This window comes from Poromitra crassiceps (assembly GCF_964638095.1).
Source record: "Poromitra crassiceps genome assembly, chromosome: 11".
NCBI lineage: Eukaryota > Metazoa > Chordata > Actinopteri > Beryciformes > Melamphaidae > Poromitra > Poromitra crassiceps.
Window position 1 is genome coordinate 34,498,516 of NC_139643.1, and position 20,166 is coordinate 34,518,681.

The 20,166-nt window shown below is 42.2% G+C and overlaps 2 protein-coding genes across 2 annotated transcripts; one reads left to right on the top strand and one right to left on the bottom strand.

Moving 5' to 3' along the window:
* Nucleotides 1-7,903: 7,903 nt before the first annotated feature.
* On the top strand, nt 7,904-9,752 carry LOC310784983 (interleukin-6-like; the record flags this gene model as incomplete). The annotated part of the gene is made up of 4 exons (XM_083645993.1): nt 7,904-7,919; nt 8,029-8,207; nt 9,192-9,365; nt 9,543-9,752. 4 exons carry the CDS (start codon nt 7,904-7,906, stop codon nt 9,750-9,752), a joined length of 579 nt encoding a protein of 192 aa, XP_083502119.1.
* A 1,063-nt stretch (nt 9,753-10,815) lies between these two features.
* Nucleotides 10,816-17,117, bottom strand: tomm7 (translocase of outer mitochondrial membrane 7 homolog (yeast)). Its single transcript, XM_083646945.1, has 3 exons — nt 16,979-17,117; nt 12,086-12,134; nt 10,816-11,279 (listed from the first exon to the last, which is right to left on the bottom strand). The coding sequence occupies exons 1-3, from the start codon at nt 17,079-17,081 to the stop codon at nt 11,264-11,266; spliced, it is 168 nt and encodes a 55-aa protein (XP_083503071.1). The 5' UTR covers nt 17,082-17,117; the 3' UTR covers nt 10,816-11,263.
* Between the last annotated feature and the right edge of the window lie 3,049 nt (nt 17,118-20,166).

Consider the following 20,166-nt stretch of genomic DNA (forward strand, 5'->3'; position numbering starts at 1 on the left):
GAAATGTAGCTACTCAAAAGTAAAACATATTTCTACAGGCTGTTTCTGTGCAAACCTATAGGCCTACTAACTGAACCTCACATCATAATATAATTAGACGATTAAACTTATCAGATCCCCTCCAAACATGTTTTATGATGTATAAAGACTATACTTTGATTAATAATTTGTGTGATAAAAAAAGGTGCACATCATTTGGGAGAGCGTGAGACGATGAGACCATAGAGTGGTAGACAAACAAATGTTACATTGTTTTTGTCTGTGCATTAAAACTAAAGTAACAAGCCTGCTTTGAAAATGAAGAAAGTACAGATATTTCTGTTAAAATAGAAAGTTGCCAGAAAAATAAATACCCAGTAAATTACAGATACCTGAAATTCCTAGTAAGTAACAGTAACAAAGTATTTGTACTTCGTTACTTCCCATCTCTGCTGTCATCCCATTCCACTCTATGAATTTAGCATTACAAGACTTTTAGGATCAAGTATATGCAACATGGTCTGTGCTTTTTCAAATCTCCGAATCATTTCCTCCTTTGTTGAAGGTGTCATTTCTTTGTATAGCATGCCAGAGTTGCATCTGCAGAAGAGGCAGGGAGAGTGAAAGGAGTTAGGGGGATAAGAAGAAATGTAGGACTTGATAAATGGAATAGACCCCCTTTAGAAAGTAGGTGAATTAAGTTGAATTAAAGAATTCAAAGGAATATGATATGAAAAAGAATGAATTAAGACTCAGTAGATCTGAGCCTGCAGATTCTACTGACACACTGAGTGGAGTTCATCTCGAGTGCAGTGGGTTCAGTACTTAGATGTCCAATCCGCTTTCATGATAGGACTTATTATACGCCACAGTCGCTGTCAGAGGTAATGGGCCGCCAGCATTCAGGGAAATTAGTTACACACACACACACACACACACACACACAGAGAGAAAAGCTCTTTTTCACTCTCGCTTGCATGCGAGAGTAGCTTTGGGTGTCAAGCTCAAATGAGTGAATATAATAATATTGTGTTCTATAACACTAAACACACACTCTATTATTACTATTATGCCGCGACAGCCGTGGCCGGAGGCATTATGTTTTCGGGTTGTCCATACATCCGTCCCGATGCCCGTTAACGCAATATCCCAGGAATACCTTGAGGGAGCTTACATCAAATTTGGCTCAAACATCCACCTTAGAGTCAAGGATAAACTGATTAGATTTTGGTGGTTAAAGGTCAAAGTTCAAGGTCACTGTGACCTCACGTCCGTTTGTTCCATTCTCAGGCACGCCTTGAGCTAATTTCATTACATCTGGCACAAACGTCCACTTGGACTCACGGATGAACTGATTACAATTTGGTGGTCAAAGGTCAAGGTCACTGTGACCTCACAAAATATGTTTTTGGCCAGAACTCAATAATTAATACATTACGCTAATTATGACAAGATTTCACACAAATGTGTTATTGGATCAAATGATGGCGTGATGACATTTTATATCCAAAAGTTCAAAGGTCAACTTCACTGTGACATCATAATGTTTTGCTTACCGCTGTAGCTGAGAAAACCATCTTGGATCATTCTACTACAACAACAGTGGAAGTGCTGTCACTTACTTTTGCACACACCAAAATCCTTTAAGTCAACATAATAATCACATTAATTATATTGATATTTTGTATGACTCCACCGTCTTCACTTCCTCTCCCTGGATGACAACCAGATGTTCATCAGATGTTCATCTGGTTGTCCACCACAAGCTCATTGGTTTGGTTTATATTGAGCTTCAGGTGATTGACTAAAGAGCACCGTACAATGAGCGTGTCGACCGCGTATCATTTCACAAGAAGCTATAATAACCATTCATTTTCTCTCGGTGTCCAGAAGCTCATTTTCAAAAGACTGCTGGGTTGGGTCGGAGACTGAGCCAGTGAACTGGTGACTTCAATAACTCTCAATCTGAAAGAATTGAAGCAACAGAATTTCCATGTGGACACACAGCAACAGAAGCTTGTTGAAAGGAGGAGAATCCTCCATGTTTGCTGAATCGCTGAAGAAGCAAAAGAAGAGGAGGGGACTTTCTTGTGCCGAGTCTCGAGGATGATGAAACGCTGCTCTGTGGTCTCCCGGGACGACTGACACCAGCCGCTGATACACACACACACACACACACACACACACACACACACACACACACACACACACACACACACACACACACACACACACACACACACACACACAGAGACACACACAAGCACACACAGCAAAATCCAATAAACTTCACAGTGCACCATTTGAATGAATGAGCGCTACACTGAGATAGTAGTCTATATATACTATACACCATGCTTTCATAATGAGGCGTACTGTAGGCCGGGGAAGGGGAGGGATTATAGGGGGAGGGGAACAGGGGAACAGGAGGAGATAGGGAGAAGAAGAGAGAGAGGAACAAGGGGGCAGAAGGAGGGAGAGCGAGAGATAGTAAACCAATTACCATAGCACTGGAGAAAGCCTTTCATCCCAAAACATAGTGTACGGTCCTATACTCACCATACACATATACACACACAAACACACACACACACACACACACACACACACACACACACACACACACACACACACACACACACACACACAGCGCGACATCTCTCTTTATCACTCACTCACACACCCACACATTTTTCAGAGCTCTTCAAACAAACGCACTCTTGATTAAATATTGAAGAGTGCCCGTGGCAAACGGACCGGAGATACAATTCCTCCCCTCTACTCTCCATCCATGGAAAAAGGAGCGCAGATGGAAGTGAAGAGAGCAGAGGAGAGGAGAGGAGAGGAGAGGAGAGGAGAGAGAGGAGAGCAGAGGAGAGAGGAGAGGAGAGGAGAGGAGAGGAGAGGAGAGGAGAGGAGAGGAGAGGAGAGGAGAGGAGAGGAGAGCAGAGGAGAGGAGAGGAGAGGAGAGGAGAGGAGAGGAGAGGAGAGGAGAGGAGAGGAGAGGAGGCAAGAATAGAATGGCCCGAGAATAAGGCACATATTATAGAGAATGGGGACAGGAAGAGTAGACGGAGAAGAGAGAGCGCGGAGAAAATGAAGGAGTGGAGAGGAGTGGAGAGAGGGATGAAGGAGTGGAGAGAGGGATGGGCAGGGGAGAGATGAAAAGGCCAACACAGTCTATTAGAAAATTGTGAACATTGGTCCACAGCCAAAAACGATCTCTAAATCTATTTCACAATTTCGTCTCTAAAATTGTTAAATGCAAACATTTTTTTTAATCAATTTGCTGGGGACCCCCTGGAACCCCCTCAAGGACCCCCTGGTGGTCCTCGGACCCCACGTTGAGAACCACAGTTTTAAAGAACAGAAGGAAGACTGACATATGGACATAAACTCAAACACAAGTCCATGCACACACACACCTTCTCGCATGTATGCAGAAGCCCACAAGCAATTTCTCCTCGGTGTGACCGTGCGAGTGTGATATGTTATTGCTGTGGTGCGTGGGCCAAGCACAGAACAGTCATTTCCATACAACCGCCTGAGGATGTCACCCCCTTCTGGAGAGGAGTGAACTCGCACGCTGTGAAGAAAAACATGATCCTAGCTTGCCATCTAGCTGTGACCATGGTGAATTACAGGCTGAGTGTTATTTCGCCATCTTCATCCCATGTTTTGAGCGCTCATCTTGAATGCTCTGTGGATTTTAAAGGCATCTAGCCTTTAGTGGGGTTAGAGCTCAGCCATTGAACAATTCAGTGGTTTGAACATCAGGCACCGCAGTGCGCTGGAAAACACCTGAGGGGAAGTGGGGGTAGAGAGCTTGGAGAGACGGCAGTTTTCACATACTCCACGTCTTTTATGTGAAAGAACTGAGCACACTTTGGACACACACACACACACACACACACACACACACACACACACACACACACACACACACACACACACACACACACACACACACACACACACACACACACACACACAAAGTATATAGATATAACTATTTGGTCCCATGGGAACCCTTTGTGAAATGTTTTAGGACGCAATCTTAACCTTTATTTATTCAGGGGGAGTCTCACTAATGCTCTCTTTTCAGCAGCCTGTTCACATTCACACCTGGAAGCTGGCCAATACAACCACAGTCTGATCTGCAGTCTGGGTAGCTCCACTGGAGCAGTTGGGGTTAAGGGCCTTGCTCAACGGCACCTGGTGGTAATGAATGAAGGAGGGGCTTTTCCACTTTCCTCACCCAGATTTATCCTGCCAGTCCCGGGGATTGAACCGACAACCTTCTGGTCACAAGCTCGCTTTTCTAACCTTTAGGCCATCACTATCCTCCAGCTCTTTTCAACCACAGGAAGGTACAGTACTGTATGTGCAACTTGGACAATGTTTTAGAGAATTCTGAATCCTTTGATCTTCTCCCATCAGTTTTCAGTAGGACCTCTTCATATGATGCTATTCAAACTGTTCAGGAGCCTTTTGCAAAGAATGCAAAAGATCACTTTGAATAAATACTGGAAACTCTAGTTATTAATTCAAGATATGTTTATATTCAGCACATGGGAAAAACTCTCTGTCACCAGGGTTCCTTCCATACACACTCAATAGGGTAAACTAATGATGCTGAGATATTTGGCCCAATCAATGCCCATCCAGTACAATTGGCACGAGAACTGAACTGACCTTGGCGACATTTTCTTTTTTCCCAGAAACGCGGTTTGTTTACCAAAATGCTGCTCGGCTGATCCCTCGTGTAGAGCAGGCGAGGCCACGCAGCGGCCGAGCTGCGTATGCGAGCTGCAGGACCAGCTCAGTGAGCTGCAGCGCGCGAATCGAGCGAGATGCCTAGTAATATATAATCACATACTTGTTTTACTCTTACTTGTTGACCATCTTGGGATCACACATAAGAGAGGTAGAAAATAGCATAGAAAATAATTGTCTATTGATCCCAGAAATCATCAGTAAAGCAGTGACTTCTTTCACTTTCAGTTTCATTATATGGCAAAATTCAGTGCTAAGATAAGCTTAGCTTGATAAACAAAGAAGGGAAATGTGCACAACCCATAGCCTGTTTACTTACGGTCGCACCCATTACTCACATACTCTACACACACACACACACACACACACACACACACACACACACACACACACACACACACACACACACACACACACACACAAATGTGGGGAGACATAGAGGCTAGCTTCACTATATCCCTCCCTTCCCTTAGTCAGAGCAATTTCACTAGAACTGTGAGGTTGCAAATATCCATCCGAGAAATGATGATAACCGCTGGAGAAAGTGAGAAAAGGGGAAGATAAAAGTAAGGGTGAGAGGAAGGCAGGAAGTGCACCAGCAGATGAGGGATTTGGTACAAATGTGATGACTGAGTGCTTCTGAAAATGTAGCCAGCATTAACCCTTTCAGTTACACCTGTGAATGGTCAAAACAGCTCATTGGCATTGTGGATAGACTGACTCTCCCTGTTTGGGCAGTCACCCATCTATCTGTGTATCCCATTTATCCAGTGTGACTGCCAATGGCGCCCCCAAGGGGTGGTTAGGGGTGGCCATGGCTGATACAATGGCCAATGTATCATAATGTTGGCAGATAGCTAATTTTTTAAGAAAATTCTTTAGACAGGGGTCTGTGAATTGATGTTAGATTTGCCCCCCAAAAAGTTGAGGAAAAAGATTTTTGGTTTCTCACCGGGCTTTGTAGACCACCATCATGCACTAGTTTAAGAACTAACAAGCAGTAACTCATCATGGGCATCCTCCCCAAGCTGTTTATCGCTAAAGAAGATGTTAACCTCCTTAGAAAATTGCAATGTAAAACTTTTTCCATATACACACATATCCCAGACAGATGGTAATGTACAGAGCTTCTAGAGACGTGCGTGTTTTAGATGTATGGGCCTGTTAGGGTCCATTTCCTATAGAATAGACATGTCATCTTGTGGTGAATTGATGAATGAATACTGTGGACTCTTGTGGTAGATAATAAACCAACTCCCATCCAAAAACAAAAAGCAGAAATGAGAATCGGAAACAACTAATTACAGCTCACCGGAATTTCCTCCGGGGAGGAACTGAGTTGGTTAATCAAACATGACACATTAAATATGACTGAATCCAGAATGATGTGTATTTGAAAATATTAATGTGTCAAATGTTATCATTCCCTTGGGTCCTCCAGACCTTTCAATCCGGCCACACTGAGTTGAGTTTTGGCTGTGACGAGTTGTCAATTCAGTCTCACATCCGGCTAGCCGTGCCCTCCAAACAAAGTGAAACAGTGGCTTCAGCTCTTCAATGGAAACAGGGCACTGATGACTGGTGCATCAGGAAGCGCCAGTCAACGGGACACCGATGACTGGCACTTCCTGATGACCTCAGACACGTCTGCAACCACTAAGCCATTTCTAACATCTCAAATTGCCCACTGAAAGTACAAAAACACCCCCTGATCAGACATCAACCCGTTATTACGACATTCTTAAGATAGATACTGCAACCGTCACTGTTATAGTTGCCCCAGAAACCAACTTTCTGATTTGATTTCACCCAATTTGGGAGTTCACAGGTTTAATTTCCCCATGAATAATCCCCCATGGTAAGTTACTTGACTTACTGTTGGTTGGCCTTGCAAAGACCAATCAAATATATTGATTGTATCTGATGGTCATTATCATACATTTTGTAATGACAGATTGATAAAAGATCATTTCCCCCTTTAAGCCAAAATGGAGGTAGCCTATTGCACAATCTGAAGAAGAAGAAGAAGAAGAAGAAGACGAAGAAGAAGAAGAAGAAGAAGAAGAAGAAGAAGAAGAAGAAGAAGAAGAAGAAGAAGAAGAAGAAGAAGAAGAAGAAGAAGAAGAAGACGACATGTTATGGGAAAGCATTGAGTGTTGCTAATGGCTTTACATGCAGAAACTATTCCTGTTCATATCCTGGTGAAGGTCATATTCGGAAAAAGCTGTTGGGATATATGCATGCATTATTTACGTTCTTGCACCATATGATCAAACATAAGTAGACAACAAGAAGAGTAAATATTTACAGTGTGCAGCCACACAAGTAAAGATAGCTTTAAAAAATAAACTAATGAGGCTATTCTTGGGTACAGGCCCGCAAAAAACATAGATATAACTTTGATATAATACAGTATAGAGATGTAGCAGAGATAGAGTTTTATGTGGTTCATTGAAACATTATTTGCTTGAAATATTTTTTGTGTACTGTACTGTAATGTTTTGATTTGTTTTTTTGTTTTGTCTTTTTCTTTTTCGGTTTTTGTTTTTTGTTTGGAGGGGGGGGGGTTAATGTATGCATACAGGCCTATGTGAAAGCATGTGTATACTTTTATGTTTTTAAGGTGGACCCCAGGAAGAGTAGATAAAGAGTAGATACATAAATAAATAAACAAACTTGGATAAATACACAATATAAATAGAATATACAAATGTATTCTAAATTGTACTCCTGATAAGTAAAAAGTAAAAATGCAACTGTAATCTTAATTAGGCTACAGCTTTTTTCTGTAACTGTAAGGGATTACAGTTACCTTTTTGTATCCTGATAACAGTAACTGGATTACATGCAATCAGTTATTCCAAGTGTACATAGTAGCCTATCTGCTAATCCCAAGTAAGTGATGACTAACGAAAGTTAAGCCATACTACAGTAGCATACTACTGTAGGTGGAAGTTGATCGTCACTCAGCCCGTTTGTGTTTCGGGGAGGGAGGGGGGGGATAACGGGAACTCCCGTTATTATAGTCTATTCTGAAGAACTAGTGCAGTGCGCCTATAAAATGACCGCGCATCACCCCGAGAGGCCAACTCCTCCTGGCCTCAGCCTTCAGCATCACTGCATTCACATCGAGTCAACACGTGTTAACATGACGCCCACACTCGGTAAGTGACTTCTGACTGCTACTGTTTGTGCGCCTTCTTGCGTTTGTTCCTCCTTCGCTAACAGACGTCTCTCTGCGCTTCCCTCCCTCCCTCCCTCCCTCTCGTACAGATGCTTACCTGCTGTCTGCAGCGCTGCTGGCGGCCGTTGCGCGGTGTGTTACCGGGGCCCCCGCGGCTATCACGGCCCCCGACAGTCCCTCGGGTGAGCAGGAGTTGACCTCTGAATGGCTGAGCGCCTCCCCGGTGTGGGACTCATTCATTGGTGCCACCAAACAGCACGAGGAAGAGGTGAGCGCTTTACCTTGAAATGAAATTACAATAATATTCCTTGTGTCATGTATGTCTGTGACATAGAAACTTTTTCTGTTCGTTGCTCAATAGTGAATTTATAGTGACCTCATCAGCATGAATATCATATTTAAAGTTTAGCTGTGACATTTGTATAAAATGTATTAGGCTCTACACATTAATATCGTTATTTGTTGTAATAATGGCAGATGTCACATACCTTAGGTTAAATGTTTTAGCCTATATAGGCCAGGGGTTCTCAACCTTTTGTAACTTAAGGCCCACTTCTGATTGTTAAAACAGTTCCGAGGACCACCGGCACCTTCCCAGATAAATGAGAGAGGATAAAAAAAAAGTAAATGAATTTATGCATTTTAATTGGAAGTTTTTGATCTATGTAATTCTTGAGGACATTTAGATGTAAAAAAAAAAAAAAAAAAAACTAGCTGTAATCACTTTATTTTATTTTTATTAATATATTTGGCAATACCTCTGGCTCCATGGCCCACTACAAAGTGCTCTGAGGCCCACCAGTGGGCCACGACCCAGTGGTTGAGAATAGCTGCTATAGGCTACTGCATGAGGCAATATAGGCTTGCAATAGATGTTGCTTGATTTGAAAATATCACTAAAATATCAGTATAACTGCAGGCTGGAGTCTCACTCTCAGCCTGTACAGTAGGTGGATTGCTTCACTAAGTTTCCTTTTCTCTTTCAGTTTGAAGTGGAATTTCAAAATCATGTGGGAGATAACTTCCTGGTTGACCTGAGTGGCTGCCCCAGGATCAATTTCAGCAAGGTATCTCCTTGTGACGCACCATTCTCTCTAATGCAACCTGCTAAAATGACAAGAAGACACACATAAACACACAAACATAAACACACAACGTAAACACAGAACATTTCCTGTAGAGTAGAATAATGGATTGATGGATTCTGAGGTTTCTACTCAGATGTGTGACTGTGTTCCTCTCCTCTGTCCAGGAGTCGTGTCTCCACAGACTGGTCCAGGGTCTGCTGAAGTACCAGGTCCTCCTGAAGCATATGGAGAAGGAATACCCCAGAAACTCAGTGCTCCCCGATGCCAAGCTCTACTACAGCGACCTCCTGATCCGTCTCATCAAAGAAAAGGTGTTTGAGATGCTGCACAATAGTTGTGTACTTTTGATACAAAAGTTAGAGAACTTGCATGTCACACAAGGGTCACAAGCAATTCTATTTTTGCAGTTTGTCCTTATGGCCCTGGTCTGCTCAAAAAGTATGTTGTGGTTCTCTGGTAACACTGTCACATAGCATGTTTTCTAAAGGCTTCTCTCTCCACTTTCTGCCCTACAGATGAAGCACCCTGAGCGGGTAACAGAACTGACCAGCAGCCAGGAGGAGGAGCTGCTGAAGGGGCTGGTCGTCACCGACACTTTCCACAGGAAGTTGACCGCATACAACATCCTGCACCAGCTCCGCTTGTTCCTCATCGACGGCAAGCGTGCAGTTCGCAGAAATGAGATGCTCAGGGGAAGTCTAGCCAGCAACCAACTGGGCAGTTAACTGATTACTGTAGCTGCAAGTTACAAAGATGAAATTACTTGAATGAGTTAAGGAATGTGTTACTGAAAATTGGCAGCATCAGCACTTTGTTACTATTATAAGTAACAGTTACTTTGAGAATCCTGTTGAAATTAAGTGTTACAGATTTGTGGCAGAAAAAAATGTGTCAAGGTTTTAATCAAGGTAAGAAAACACTGAACAGGAGTGTAACACTCAAGTGCTCTGACTGTTTTTTGAATGATCCATGCAGGGTCTATAGCGATCTATAGATTTGTTGAATCTGGTAGGCCTAAGGGCTTGTATTACACACAACTGTTTAATTTATTCAACTTATTTATATTTTTTATATGATGCACTTGTAATTTATTAGTAATCTATGACATATTAACTTATTTAAACTATTTTTGTAAGCTATACTTTTTGTAAGACATTTGTATGATGGAGTTTGGAAAGAATGCTTTTATACTTATTTCTGACAAAATGTTATTTATTTTCTTATGCACAAACTGTATTCTGAATGTAACACGAAATTCAGTTCGCCTGCTGAAGATAGAGAATTTAAACTGTAGTCTCTTAAGAATGCACACCGAGTGACTTGAAGAAATATTTTGTATGAATTAAAACAGCATTTGAAAAGAAATACAAATGGTGTCTGTCCATTGAAACATATCTCCCTGTATTTGTCATCAATTCCATACTTATTCAATCCACACCTAAACATAGATTTGACGATTTTTTTAAATCAGTCCTTCCTTACGTATGCTGAAAGTGTCAAGAGTAAAATTTGAAATGGCCACTGATTTATACAAACATAAAATGAACTGTTCAAAATTCCTTTTATATTATCCTGACCTGCATGGGAACCATGTGATTAGATTTAAAGGCAGAGCCAATCACATTCTAATGCATGCAATTTATCCAAGCATTTCTTTCAGTTGAGGTTGTATACAGATAGCGTCAAACTGATTCCTGGTATAAACTAAGAAATAGATAGATATAGATATAGTACTAATATCTAGAATAGATTGACATTGAAAATTGAACAGCCATGAATTTACAAATATGATGTGAGAAAAATGCTGTTTATCTTAGGCTTTATTGCCAGAAATGTAATTTACAACTCAGAGAAAAAAACATGGATGGCATAGCCAAAGACAGCATAGAGACAGTATTACATATTCCCAAACAAAACACCAGATAAAAAAAAGACAGCCGGATTGGAATATTTTCAGGGACAAAGGTAAATGTCTGGACTTCACCTTGTTGGTCCAAATGCCGCCCATCTCGACCAAGATTGAGACCAATCCTTCAATCTGCATTCATCTATATATAATGTAGTCACATACATAATGACCACAGATAAATATTCAGTTATGAGTCTCTCAGGCGTTGGAGCAGTAAGACTTGCAGACACAAAAGGAAGAAATAACGTCCGTTTCCCGGGTGACTGCCAATGAGGCGGGATCATGTGACTTGATGAAGGGAGGTGATTGGCTGTGTGAAGGTTTTCCTCAGCCCCATAGTAAACTAGGAGAGAGGAGGAGTAAGGTGAAAAGTTACAACAGAGAACTGAGATCCCATGGGTCATTGGTAAAGTGCATCTAGAAATGATGCAAGTTGAAGATAGCAAGGCAGGTATGGAGAAAGTGGTAAATATTCCAAATTTGGATATAATGTTAATTGAAAATGAAGATATCTCTAATACCCAAATACACAGGGCCAGTTATGTCTATCACATATCAAATACACAACCTCATATTTCCTGTGTAAAAAGCATTTGAATCAGCAAGAAAAAAGGAAATACACACAGTCACCCAGGTCTTATGTGTGGGGATAAAAAGCAGAAGTCAGGCACACTCTTACAGTAGCTCGCTCACAGAGGGCCAGCATAAACCTTCAGATAGGTTGAGGCGATGTCTCGTCATAGACGCTGGGTTAGTTGGCTCTGCATACCTACCGTAATACGGCATCATGACTTTAGTTTCCACAATAGCTGTAAAGTCTGAACATTGAAACTGAATTCATTTTATTTGGTTCAGCGGGTCCACTATGATTGAAAATAGCCAAAATGTTGATGAGACCAAAAAAGGTGCTTAAAAAATAAATTTGCTACACAAATCATGAATAATGACTGCCATTAACAACTGAGGTCTGGCCAGTTAAGTCAACCACTCCACTTCTCAGGAAATACTGGTATGTAAATGAAAACCATCTTTTAGTGTCACATTTCTCACCAGGCTGTGTGTACATTTCCCGATATTGCAGACGCTTTTTTTAAGGTGTTAGAAGCCAAAGTTTTAGAATCAGTGTCCTTGAGACAAATCTGTACACACCTCAGGACATTGGGTTCAGGCATGCCTGGATCTCCTCCTCGTTTGAAACCTGTGAATACAAAACATAAAAGAAAATTGAAGGACACTGCAAGTTCTGCAAGTTTCATGGACACTTATGTGTGCAAAACAATCTCTAGTTCATCCATAATAAGCTGTTAGCATTGCGCATTTAAACCAATGTGTACAGCTAGCGGTGAACATCTGGTAAAGAAAGACAACTGGTTACAATGGAAAAATTACCTCAATCAAATTACAACTCAATGGTCTATCATTATTATTTTGACATCTCTGCTTTGGCAAGCATTCACCAGCTGCAAAGTCTACAGGGTCCAAATGTAATGGGGGCTCAAGGAAAAAATGTCATAAGAGTTCATAAAATGTCAGTCAAGTCAAGTCAAGTCAAGTTTATTTGTATAGCACATTTCATACACAGAGGCAATTCAAAGTGCTTCACATAAAATGGTTGACACAAGGAAATAAAAGAATAAGAGGATAAAATATACATTTAAAAGCATCACAACGGAGAAAGAGCATAAAAAGTGTATTAAGCGACAGGCGCAGCAGTTACAAATGTCCATAACCTTTATAATAGTTGGACTCGAACCTTTATAGGCCACACACATCTCCTACAGATAAGGTGGCAAAAACGGTGATAATTGGTATAATATTTTTGCATTTCATTACTTTATTTTCCATTTCAAATATCATATCATTAGCCCCCTTTCCATTGAAAGCCAAAAGCCCAAGAACTTTGGCCCAGGAACTCTAGGCTGGAACTTGAGTTCCTGGTTCAGCCCAGTTTTGGCCTAGGCCAACCCAGTGGAAAGGGGTCAGGAACCCAGGAACTAAGTTCAATTGTGTACCAAGTTTGGCCCTCAGTGGAAAGGGGGCTATGGCTAATGTCCCCCCCTTGAACCTTTTAAAAATGTAGTACACAGAGAGAGAGTAGAGTAGTGTCTCTGATTGTTACCCTGTTTATGTGAGATGGTATATTATAATTTAAAATAAGATAAATGTAAGAGATACAAATTGAGCGGTTATTTGTCAATACGCAATTTTACCGTACCATATTACTTCATGGTTTCATTTTTTTTAAATAGCCTGAAAATAACCTAAATGACCCTTAGCAGATGGGGCAATCATGTGGGAAATAAATGCCATCTGAATAAAGGTGAATGCCATAGCCTGTGACACTACTTTCAAATATGCAGACACAGACATGCAGGCAGTTCCAGCTCATAAAAAAAACCCATCTTGATACACTAGACTAGCATGTCAGTGACATGATGATGCTATAAAGTTCTTAAACAAACCAGAGACAACTAGTTACAGAAAAATTAACTGACCCTCCTAATAACATAATAATGTGTTGACTGAACTAAGTAGGTGGAAACTCATAAACCCCAAAGCATGAAGAGATTTGCCTACAAAACGTGTGTAGCAGCTCATTAGATCTACTGTATGAGAGAAACACGTGTGTTTAGCTGTATTCTGCTGCATCACAGTAATAAGTGACCAAGGAGCAGGGACAGTGCACCATGCAAACCATCCCTGACACTTTAATAAACACTACATGGCTTTTTAGACCCTTTAAGTCCTGTGTGTGGTTTAAGATGCACCAGAATGCTCTATGGTGCATCTTAAAGTCTACTGTCATTGACTGCAGCTCTCCAGGTCTTACTGTAGTTTAGTGAAACACAGAATAGACTGTTCCACTTCACTTAGTCCATTCTGGAGTTAATATTCATCACACCTGACTGACTGCCTCAAAGCCAAAATAAAACAAATAAAACAAAAACATCCATCCTCCCAGACTGCCTTTCCTGTCTTCATTCATAATTCTTGGACTGCATCACCAATAATATAACAGATTTCATAACGACCTGGGGTTTTCCCAGAAGACAAGCCCTACACAATTACTTCCTCAATAACTTTATCAATCTCCATTAAAAAAAAATTACATCATTCACCCACCCACTCTAAAAAACTAAAACTAAAACTACTGACTGTGTCTAAAATATGAGATGTTGTTGAGACGGTGGGCAGCAAAAGAGGTGACTGTGAGCATGATATCTCAAGCTCAATATAATTAAGTTCAATAAAAAAGACCCTTTTCACGGGGGGCATTTTGTGTCGAAGCAGTCTTTGCACAGCCTGCGCTGAATTTACAGCAGGGTGTGTTTGATCTCACTATCATGGTGCACTGCTTGCACGCAGCGAGCAAACAACACATGCAGTCAGGAGACGGTGGCTGTCAGTGATCAACAGCAAATCCAGCGCACCTGGGAAGCAAAACATGTCATGAAATACTCAAACTCCCATGGTTCCTGTCGGCACTTCTCCTGTCCTCAATACGGCACAGGCTGTGCAAAGACTGCTTCTAAACGGTTGTTTCACGCACGCAGTATCATTTTAACAGCGCTGGTGTTCCGGCTAAATTACTGGCTTCACTAGGCGGACGATCATATCTTCGGATCTGCAATCGGAGGTCGGATACGGGTAGGAGAGCTTTTTTAACACATTCAGTGCCAGCGACGCCATATGGCGTCATTAGAAATTTACCGTAGAGTGCCAGCGACGCCAAATGGCGTCAATAACTCGAATTTTTTTTTTTGACGGGGGGGTGTCGATCTATGCCTCTTACATCGCCTCTTACAATATTCAGAGGTATTGAATGTGTCTAACCTATTTTACAGAACCCTTAGGTGGCGACAGCGCTCTCCAGATGAGAGAACGTGGAGTGAAACACACAGAAGAAGTCATTGGGGGGAAGGAAATCGCATCGCATCCGTCCGTATGCAGCGGCTTCATTGAAGCAACGTTTAGCTGTGCCCCTGCAGCAGCCAATCTGCTATCACAATTGAGCACCTCGGTGTCCGCTGCAACAGCCTCCGTGTCCGCTGCAACACATGATCAGCCGTGGATTTGTTATTATTCTCAACTCGAAGCATGGGAGCTGGTACACGCGGCTGTAAAAAAGCAGGATCTAGCGGACTTTTTCAGTGCTGAGCACAGGCAGAGAAAACAGCAGAGCAGAGAGACACTCCTCCCACAACGGGGGGGGGGGGAGGAGGAGGGGGGGAGGTGGGCACGCAGAGCCAAGTACACAACACAGACCCAGACAGCAGGACAGGGTTGGCAAACGCAAGCCAGAATATCCGATGCCCACCAGCAGCAAAAGATCAGCAAGAAGCTGCAACCAGCAGCGCATGCAGGCGCCAGCGCTGCTGGTTTCAGCTAAAAATATTATTCTTCCAAACAAAATTCCCTTGCCTTCACTGTTTTATTGAAGGAAATTATTTTTGAGGTGTGACTACATCAGAAAATTAGCTTCAGAGTCAGTGATGTGCTTGAAATGTTTAATTTCACAAAAGGCTCATTATCTCAGCTCGTAGAAAAAAAGCTCTGTTTTTCGTTCAATCAAGCTATCTTCTCCGGCTCATAACTAAAGAACGGAAAATGGGATCAATAAACTTTTTTTTGCAGGTGATAGAAGAGAGTCTCATCGTTATTTGTGCGTGTTCAGTGTTTACATAGTAATTATTAAAGAAATTATATGACTGTTTTAAAATGCATTGCGGCCTATGTGGCACAGCAAGCAACCTTTTGCCCAAGGGCCGTGGCACTGAAAGTGTTAACAGCCTTGTCCACCTATTGAGGATTCAACCTGTGTGGCGCCGACTGCTGTACAGTAAGTGGCGTCACGTTATGGGGCTAGGTAAACACAGGTGCGAGCAAAACAGTAATGAGGGTTTCCATTATTCATTGGATGGATAGGTCTAATAGGGAAATGCAGAGGTAAAGAGATTAAAGAAATCAAAATAGGGTAGAATGACGTCAGTAATAGTGGTGTTTCCAGCTGACTGCGAGATCATTCACTGACAGCCAGGGGGCAACTCCGCTGGATGTGAGGAGTGGACACACGGGCACAAGTCCTGCATGACCCAAATTCCCCATGTCCACTGGCAACACCCATCCATAATACACAATCACACTGAATCACATTGCCCCTTTCGGAACTGCTAACATAGCTTACGCTACTACGCAGTCCCTTATTAGTACACCGCCGATGTAGCCTAAACAGGTCGCTCCGTCTGCAAAATTTTTCTAACTACTCGATAAAGTTTCGCAAATGAAATTTCAAATGTACTTACGGAGCGAAAAGGGTTGTGTGAACCTCCGCGCATGATGTAGAAACAATAGCGCCACTAATAAACATGTTTAATCCCTCACTGAAACACGGGTCTCATTTCTTCAAAATGAATCAGCTATAAACACTCGTCTTCTTCTACGCTTCTGTCATGTGTGGTGCGCATATCAACCATAGCGCTCGCTATCACTTCCGGCCCCTGGCGGCCGGAAGTGGCACTTTTGTAGTTTTTGGCAACTCCAAAAGTTACAAAAAACTACAAAAGTGCCACTTCCGGCCGCCAGGGGCCGGAAGTGATAGCGAGCGCTATGGTTGATATGCGCACCACACATGACAGAAGCGTAGAAGAAGACGAGTGTTTATAGCTGATTCATTTTGAAGAAATGAGACCCGTGTTTCAGTGAGGGATTAAACATGTTTATTAGTGGCGCTATTGTTTCTACATCATGCGCGGAGGTTCACACAACCCTTTTCGCTCCGTAAGTACATTTGAAATTTCATTTGCGAAACTTTATCGAGTAGTTAGAAAAATTTCGGCGGTGTACTAATAAGGGACTGCGTAGTAGCGTAAGCTATGTTAGCAGTTCCGAAAGGGGCAATGAATCACACAGACACACACACAGTCACAGCGTGAACAACCGTTTTGAAGTTGGGACAGGGGCTTATTATATGCTAAGCTAACTGGCTAGCGAGGGAGGTTTATTCAGCTAGCCGGTCTCCACCTCCCCGTTTCGGATACTGACCCAGGTAGAGCACCGTAGGTATGAAGCCCCATCGGATGACAAACTGGCCGCACTGGAACAGCTGCTGCAGCCGCTGTTTGGTCTCTTTGCTGAGTTTAGCCATGTGTCTTCCCGCAGAGAGCTCGCGACGATGCTGTTGCCAAGGACAGGAGAGAGGAAGTGATGTAGAGGAAGCTTGGTCCGATCGTAACTTGACAAGTTTTACTGTATGTCGCCAACTAGTGGACAAAAGTGGTACATGGGTAAACTTGTGGAGGACCAAAATAGTCACAATTAAGTGTCAGTATCACATAAATAATTAGTCTAGATAAATAAATAAACACATCAGACATACATACATAAATAACTAATGTCAAATACTAAGCAATATGTCTCCCCTCAACCTTCAGACAGCTGAAGCCACATATATTTTCTGTGTGTTTTCTTATGTTTTACTGAAAATGAATAAATTATAGGTTTTATGCAACATCTCGGTGTGCTCATGGTATTTTGTATACTCTGATATGAGTCAGAGTGGAACTAAAAGGGTGTGTCTACAGCAAAAGATATAAACCAATAATATAATGCCAGCAGTGCAGACACCCCTCTCCAAAGCAGATAAAAGGGGACCAGCCTGTCACCCCTCTCTGCAAGGCTTCCAGTTCCACCCAAAGGTGCAGACCAGCTCCAACAAACACACCCACAGCCAGTCCTGCTCCAGTAACTCCAGAGAGAAACACTCAGACCAGCTCCAACAAACACCTCAGCAGCCCGTCCTGCTCCAGTGACTCCAGAGAAACATTCAGACGTTCAGACCAGCATGCTGCTGCTCCTGTGCTGTCTCGGTCTGGCTCTGGGTGCCGTGTCTCCCTCAGCTGACCGTCAAGTGAAGCTCGAGCGCGGCTCCTGTCCCATGTTCTGGTTCAGCTTCAATGGCCGCTGTTACAAATACATGGCTTCACGAGTGACCTGGGCTGCTGCAGAGCTCTACTGTGTGTCTCAAGGGGCCAACCTGGTTTCTATCCACAGTGAGGAACAAAGCAGCTTTGTCCAATCTCTGATCCAGAACTTTGACCATACCGGGGGGTTCACCTGGATCGGACTCAGTGACGCCCAGCAGGAAGGAGCATGGATGTGGTCTGATGGGTCAGAGGTGGACTTTGTCAGGTGGATCAATGGCGAGCCAAACAACGGCAGAGGAGTTGAGCATTGTGGGACTGGGCATAGTGGAGATATGAGATGGAATGACGTGCCCTGTCATGAATGGACTGTACCTTTTGTTTGCCTATTTCGCACAGTCTGTCCTTAGCTGTCTGTAACGACTGTGTCTGAGTCAACCAACTCAACCGGTTGTTCTGTTGAAATGCATTTGGCCTCCATAATAAAGATACAAGTATACAAATTCAAATGCATCAATGTTGGACAGTCACACAGTTTGTAAAGTAGTTTGTAGGATAGCAAAGTGCAGACATACAGTAGGCTATATACCAAGAGATCAGGCATAACAACACTTTACGCACCCCCCTTTTTAAAGCCAATTCACCTTAAAGACTCATTCTCAATAGACACGTATACACATACAGAGGTCTCAACTTTCACAAAGCTCAGTTAATAAACTTCAGAGTGCATTTTGTGGTGCCACTTGATTGACATTTAGATCCCTACAGGTTTATTCAACACAGATCCTATTAGGGCTTACCTTACATCTGTTCAGAAATTCTATTCAAGAGATGTTCTTTTAATTTAAAAGTCTTTTAAAACATTTTAGACTATTTGATATGTCTAGGGAGTAAATTCCATTCCTTCATAGCTCTAAATAAAACCATTCATTGATTGACTTTGTTCTCACCTTTGGTATAAAATTCCCTCCTAGCATGACTGGAAGATGAATCGCCGTGTCTACCTGAGATGAAAGAGAAGTTCTTGTATACAATAAATCGAATCTTAGTAACAGATATTTCTTATAATACAAGTAATGAATGAAGTAATATATAACAAGGAGAGACATTTGTTCACTGCAACAGTTTGTTCTGTATTTGCAATTAAGTGCAAGTGTGACACTGCTCTGTTTTATACAATTTGTAACTACTTTATTTAACTCTAATGATGAGTCATAGGGAATATTTCTTGTCTTTTCACTGAGCAAAAACCAAACTGTACCATTCACAGAATACGCATTATAGTCGTGCATTGCATACTAGCATGACCCCATCCTAAACAGCTATTTGTAGGCTCAGCAGATAATTTTTTTTCCAGCTTTCCTAATCTGGCTGTCTAAATGCTGTGTGTGTGTGTGTGTGTGTGTGTGTGTGTGTGTGTGTGTGTGTGTGTGTGTGTGTGTGTGTGTGTGTGTGTGTGTGTGTGTGTGTGTGTGTGTGTGTGTGTGTGTGTGTGTGTGTGTGTGTGTGTGTGTGTGTGTGTGTGTGTGTGTGTGTGTGTGTGTGTGTGTGTGTGTGTGTGTGTGTGTGTTTTGCCAGATAAACATGTGAATGCACAGCTGCATTTGGTGATTTTATGTAACTACAAGGTTGTTAGCAGCTGTCACCTATCCAACATAATGTGTATTCAAGTGGTTTTGTTCACACACAACTTCACTCATAGATATAACCTCAGACTACTGAGGTACAGCAACATGAAGGTTTCTGTGCAGTCCATTGTCCCGTTTCTAAAGTACCGGTACTTTTAAACCTGATTTTAAGTCCACATTTTAATTTTTAGTAGACATGATTGGTGATGTGTGACATTTCCACAACGTAACGTCCCAAATATATCACAAAACCCACCTCCTCCTCTTCCTTTGAGATGAAACAACAGCAGTTACATCATTCTGTGTCACCTGACAACCTGTCAGAGCCTATAAAAACCCCATCTCACATAAGTGACAGCAGGGAGAAACCACATCACTACTGCAGCACAGTAGGTTGTTCGGAGAATAACTTGCAAACAGCCTAAAAAATACTGATCAATTTGTGAAGGGAAAGATAAAAAAGATATGCTCATGCGCAGGATATCTTTTTTGAATTGGTACAAGATGGCAGACATATTAAATTTGCACTAATGACAGATATTGCTCCAGAATTGTTCGAATCGGCCTGATGGGGGCACTATAGTTAAAGGTTAAAATAAAGGTCATAACTTCCACGCTGTTCGTCCAATTTTCAAGGAACTTCTTTTCCACATGTTCAGCTGACCTTGCTCTACACATTTGC

What these genes read in the sequence shown, in the direction of transcription:
- tomm7 (XM_083646945.1), bottom strand. Translation starts at nt 17,081, where the DNA reads ATGGCTAAACTCAGCAAAGAGACCAAACAGCGGCTGCAGCAGCTGTTC. An exon ending in ACCTACGGTGCTCTACCTGG is followed by an intron (nt 12,135 to 16,978) that starts GTCAGTATCCGA and finishes TTGTATTCACAG; the next exon opens with GTTTCAAACGAGGAGGAGAT.